At 46.8% G+C, this 5,667-nt stretch overlaps 1 protein-coding gene across 1 annotated transcript in view; it reads left to right on the top strand.

The window, feature by feature from the left end:
* LOC112073507 (hornerin-like) overlaps positions 1-5,667 on the top strand; it is a 20,994-nt gene that overhangs the window by 8,638 nt on the left and 6,689 nt on the right. The window contains exons 3-5 of the mRNA XM_070440174.1: positions 2,002-2,061; positions 2,170-2,275; positions 3,446-3,538. Coding sequence (XP_070296275.1) covers positions 2,002-2,061; positions 2,170-2,275; positions 3,446-3,538 — 259 coding nt within the window. The remainder of the gene's footprint in view (positions 1-2,001; positions 2,062-2,169; positions 2,276-3,445; positions 3,539-5,667) is intronic.

Raw genomic sequence — 5,667 nt, 5'->3', positions numbered from 1 at the left:
GAGAAGAAAGTTAAGGGACCTGCCCTGGGTTAGAGGAGGAGGGGATGGAGGGAGTGGGGGAGGGAGGCATGTAGAGGGGAGGGAGGGAGGGATGTTACAGAGAAGAGAAGGAAGTCAGGAACAGTGGGCCCTTTCCTTTCATTGTTACTTGCTGACATACACACACCATACACACACCATACACACCAAACACACACCAACAACACACACACACACACACACACACACACACACACACACACACACACACACACACACACCACACACACCCAGGATGTCCAGGAAAGCACATGAAGACATGTTGACAGACAGAGCACAATGCTGCCAGTGATGTACTACCACCTGACTCACCCCACCGCAGGCCAAGTCTTAAATAGTAAACTATTTCCTATTCAGTGCACTACTTTTGACCAGGCTGCTGTTTTAGTGCTTTACTAGGGTGCCATTATCTCAACAGCCCATGTGTGTTACATTATACAGACAGCCCATTGTGTGTTTACATTATTACAGACAGCCCATGTGTGTACATTATTCAGACAGCCCACGTGTGTTTACATTATTACAGACAGCCCACGTGTGTTTACATTATTCACAGACAGCCCATGTTGTTTAATAATGCAAACACACATGGGCTGTCCTTGATAATGCTAAACACACATGCTCGTCTCCTTTCTGTAATAATGTAAACACACATGGGCTGTCTTGGTTCTGTGAATAATGTAATAACAACACATAATCTTCCTTACAGATAATAACTAGTACACACACCATACTACCTGGGCCTGGTCTGTACACTTAATTAGTGAACCCACACATACGTCGGTGTGTACTGTCGTTATATATACATGTTAAAATTCACACATTAGCGTCCAGTGTGAGCTGTCTACGCCGGAATAATGGTAAATGTACACACTGGCGGCGGAATAATGGTAAACACACGTGGCGTCCCGAAAAGGGTATGTAGTGTTATATTATTACAGACAGGGTGCCCATATTGGTGTGTGTGTTGGGGGTGTGTTTACATTATGTTACAGGTGACAGCCCAGCGGTGTGAAATTTACATTATTACAGGACAGCCCACGACCACCTAGGCTGGTGGCTTTACATTATTTACAGACATTGGTAATCCCACAGGGGGTATGTAATGTTTACATTTATTACAGACAAGGCACAAGTGTAAGATTTACATTACAACAACTTACAGACAATGGGCTGGCCCAGTGATGATGGAATTGTTGAACATTTAATTAGCAGACCAGTGCCGCCAAGAAATAAATCCACCAGTCGTGTGATGTGTGACACTTCGGAATGCAGAACGGAAAGAGAACACAGCGGCTCCGATGGTGTTGCTGGGTTGCGGAACAATGTAATTGTAAACCGCCACCACCCCCGGGATGCGGGCTGGGAAGTATGATTGGTAAACAACACCATGTGGTTGGCTAGGCACATTATTACAAGACCAGCCCATGTGTGTTTACAAGAATAAACCACTAACTATAGACATCGGAGCAGCCCATGTGTTTATAAACAATTGAGTGACTACAGCACACACAGGCCCACTGTGTGGTTAGTATATGTGGCAATTCCATTCAGCGAGGAACAAAAGCCCATGAGTGGCTACGTATAATATAAACCTCCAGCTAATGTACCAGACAGGCAACCAACGAGTGTGAGGTGCGACTGAAGTGGGAAAGTAGGATGGACCCGAGGAAACCGGGCCGGCGAGAGCAGGGGAGACATCACGGGCCAGCATGCCTGGCCGGGCAAAAGGGGCCGGCAGGCGGTTCGTGTTCGTACAGTTCTACCAGCATTCCAGGACAGCCCTGTTGTGGTGTACGATTATCTGCAGGACAGGCCCATGTGGTGTTTACATTTATCTCAGACAGCCCATGTGTGCTTTAACATTATTACAGACAAGCCCATGTGTGGTTTACATTATCATCAGACAGCCCATTTGTGTTGGGTGTTCATCAAAATAATTTTCTTTGTGTCCATCCACAGACGATACAGTGAACTCAGAGAGCAGCTCCATGTCTGACTCTACAGGGGACTGTGACAATGGTAAGATGATAGGAGTAGCTGCTCCGTGTCTGACTCTACAGTTCAGCAGTTTGTGTAGGAAGCTGTCCCCCCCCCCGGTAATGGTAATTACTCCCTCTCTCTCTCTAGATGAGCTTTCTCCTGTTGAGATCTATTACACGTTGAGGACCACAACACCACACAACTCACTGGTCTACACTTCCAGGTACTGCAGCTACACCATCCCCCGTCTATGACCCAATATCAATCACATTTATAAAGCCCTTTTTCACATCAGCAGTTGTTACAAAGTTCTTTACAGATGTAGGATCTTAATTTGATCACCCGGTTGCAGGAGAAATGTAAAACTTGTAGTGTATTTTGAGGTTTAAAAGGGCTTATTGTAATGAACACGATGGGAGACAGAGAGCTGGTTTCAAGCGCAGGGCGCAGCAGGTGTTTATTGTAAGGGACCACAGGAGGAGGCAGGTAGCTGGGTCCAGGGGCAGGCAGAAGGTCATACACAGGAGGAGGCAGGTAGCTGGGTCCAGGGGCAGGCAGAAGGTCATACACAGGGGGTCCAACAAGGCAACAGTACAGGAAGGGAAAAGGCTAGTAACGTACCTCACAGTGAGGGGGGGGGGCAAAGAACTGAACTAAATAGTGTGTGATAATGACATACAGGTGATGAGATTTCAGGTGATTGGGATCTGGAGAGTGAGCTGCGTTCAGGGGATCTATGTGTTTGAGAGTGTGAGCTGGAAGCAGACGTTACACTTATGAAGTTTCTCATTTCCACTTTGACTTGATTGTCCCTTATCAACCACTACAAAAATGTCCATTAATTATAATCCACAATAATAATTCACATTTCCTGTTGCCGGGGGATTATTTTCCAGCTGTCGCAAACTGGATCCAATTAAGATCCTAGGTGTGTACCTAGCCTAAAACCCCAAAGAGCAAGCAAAACAAATGTCATAAAATATAATTGTACAAACTACTAAGCTACATGTATTTACTGCACAAACAAATGATACAAACTACTAGGCTACATAGCAGGCCTAGATGTAGAGGCCTAGATGTAGAGGCCTAGATGTAGAGGCCTAGATGTAGAGGCCTAGATGTAGAGGCCTAGATGTAGAGGCCTAGATGTAGTAAACTACAGACGGGTAGCACTGTATTATTTGCCACTATAGTAGTAACTATCTATTCTCTCCACATCTACAGTATAATGAATCTTCCTTCCAATCAAAGGTTCCTGTCAGCCACTGATACACAGGAAGAGCAATGTTGTCTCTACGTAATCCATGGCCCAGTCTTAGTACATTCTAACTTCCTGACCTATCGCTAAGGTTACGTCCTGTCTTGAGACTTGTGTATGGAGTTTTGTTGTGTGGTAATGTTGTGCGCGTGTGCCCCCGTCTAGCCCGTCGGACTCTTCCAATAAGTATTTCTGCACCTGCACCTGCCACACAACTCCTCGCATGGAACGGACCCACTACTGTCCGCAACTACATCAGTGAGCTGACGTCATCATCTATACCAGGAACTCTAACCTGTCAGGTGTCCAACCACATCAGTGAGCTGAAGTCTTCATCTATACCAGGAACTCTACCTGTCAGGTGTCCAATCACATCAGGTGAGCTGATGTCTTCATCTATACCAGGACTCTACCTGTCAGGTGTCCAATCACATCAGGTGAGCTGACGTCATCATCTATACCAGGAACTCTACCTGTCAGGTGTCCAATCACATCAGGTGAGCTGATGTCTTCATCTATACCAGGAACTCTACCTGTCAGGTGTCCAATCACATCAGGTGAGCTGATGTCATCATCTATACCAGGAACTCTACCTGTCAGGTGTCCAATCACATCAGGTGAGCTGACGTCGTCATCTATACCAGGACTCTACCTGTCAGGTGTCCAATCACATCAGGTGAGCTGACGTCGTCATCTATACCAGGAACTCTACCTGTCAGGTGTCCAATCACATCAGGTGACCTGACGTTGTTCATCTATACCAGGAACTCTACCTGTCAGGTGTCCAACTACATCAGGTGAGCTGACGTCATCATCTATACCAGGAACTCTACCTGTCAGGTGTCCAATCACATCAGGTGAGCTGATGTCTTCATCTATACCAGGAACTCTACCTGTCAGGTGTCCAACCACATCAGGTGAGCTGATGTCTTCATCTATACCAGGAACTCTACCTGTCAGGTGTCCAACCACATCAGGTGAGCTGACGTTGTCATCTATACCAGGAACTCTACCTGTCAGGTGTCCAATCACATCAGGTGAGCTGATGTCTTCATCTATACCAGGAACTCTACCTGTCAGGTGTCCAACCACATCAGGTGAGCTGATGTCTTCATCTATACCAGGAACTCTACCTGTCAGGTGTCCAACCACATCAGGTGAGCTGACGTTGTCATCTATACCAGAACTCTACCTGTCAGGTGTCCAATCACATCAGGTGAGCTGATGTCTTCATCTATACCAGGAACTGTACCTGTCAGGTGTCCAACTACATCAGGTGAGCTGACGTCATCATCTATACCAGGAACTCTACCTGTCAGGTGTCCAATCACATCAGGTGAGCTGACGTCTTCATCTATACCAGGAACTGTACCTGTCAGGTGTCCAATCACATCAGGTGAGCTGATGTCTTCATCTATACCAGGAACTCTACCTGTCAGGTGTCCAATCACATCAGGTGAGCTGATGTCTTCATCTATACCGGAACTCTACCTGTCAGGTGTCCAACCACATCAGGTGAGCTGATGTTCTCATCTATACCAGGAACTCTACCTGTCAGGTGTCCAACCACATCAGGTGAGCTGACGTTGTCATCTATACCAGGAACTCTACCTGTCAGGTGTCCAACCACATCAGGTGAGCTGATGTCTTCATCTATACCAGGAACTCTACCTGTCAGGTGTCCAATCACATCAGGTGAGCTGACGTCATCATCTATACCAGAACTCTACCTGTCAGGTGTCCAACCACATCAGGTGAGCTGACGTCATCTCTATACAGGAACTCTACTGTCAGGTGTCCAATCACATCAGGTGAGCTGACGTCTTCATCTATACCAGGAACTCTACCTGTCAGGTGTCCAACCACATCAGGTGAGCTGACGTCTTCATCTATACCAGGAACTCTACCTGTCAGGTGTCCAACCACATCAGGTGAGCTGACGTCATCATCTATACCAGGAACTCTACCTGTCAGGTGTCCAACCACATCAGGTGAGCTACAGTCTTCATCTATACCAGGAACTCTACCTGTCAGGTGTCCAATCACATCAGGTGAGCTGACGTTTCATCTATACCAGGAACTCTACCTGTCAGGTGTCCAATCACATCAGGTGAGCTGACGTCATCTCTATACCAGGAACTCTACCGTCAGGTGTCCAATCACATCAGGTGAGCTGATGTCTTCATCTATACCAGGAACTCTACCTGTCAGGTGTCCAATCACATCAGGTGAGCTGATGTCTCATCTATACCAGGAAACTCTACCTGTCAGGTGTCCAATCACATCAGGTGAGCTGACGTCTCATCTATAACCAGGAACTCTACCTGTCAGGTGTCCAATCCATCAGGTGAGCTGACGTCGTAACTCAGCGTGATGTACAACTGAGT

Source organism: Salvelinus sp. IW2-2015, unplaced genomic scaffold (assembly GCF_002910315.2).
Source record: "Salvelinus sp. IW2-2015 unplaced genomic scaffold, ASM291031v2 Un_scaffold2279, whole genome shotgun sequence".
NCBI classification, from domain to species: Eukaryota; Metazoa; Chordata; class Actinopteri; order Salmoniformes; family Salmonidae; genus Salvelinus; species Salvelinus sp. IW2-2015.
Note: the sequence above shows the minus strand (reverse complement) of the source record. Positions and strands in the feature narration are given on the sequence as shown.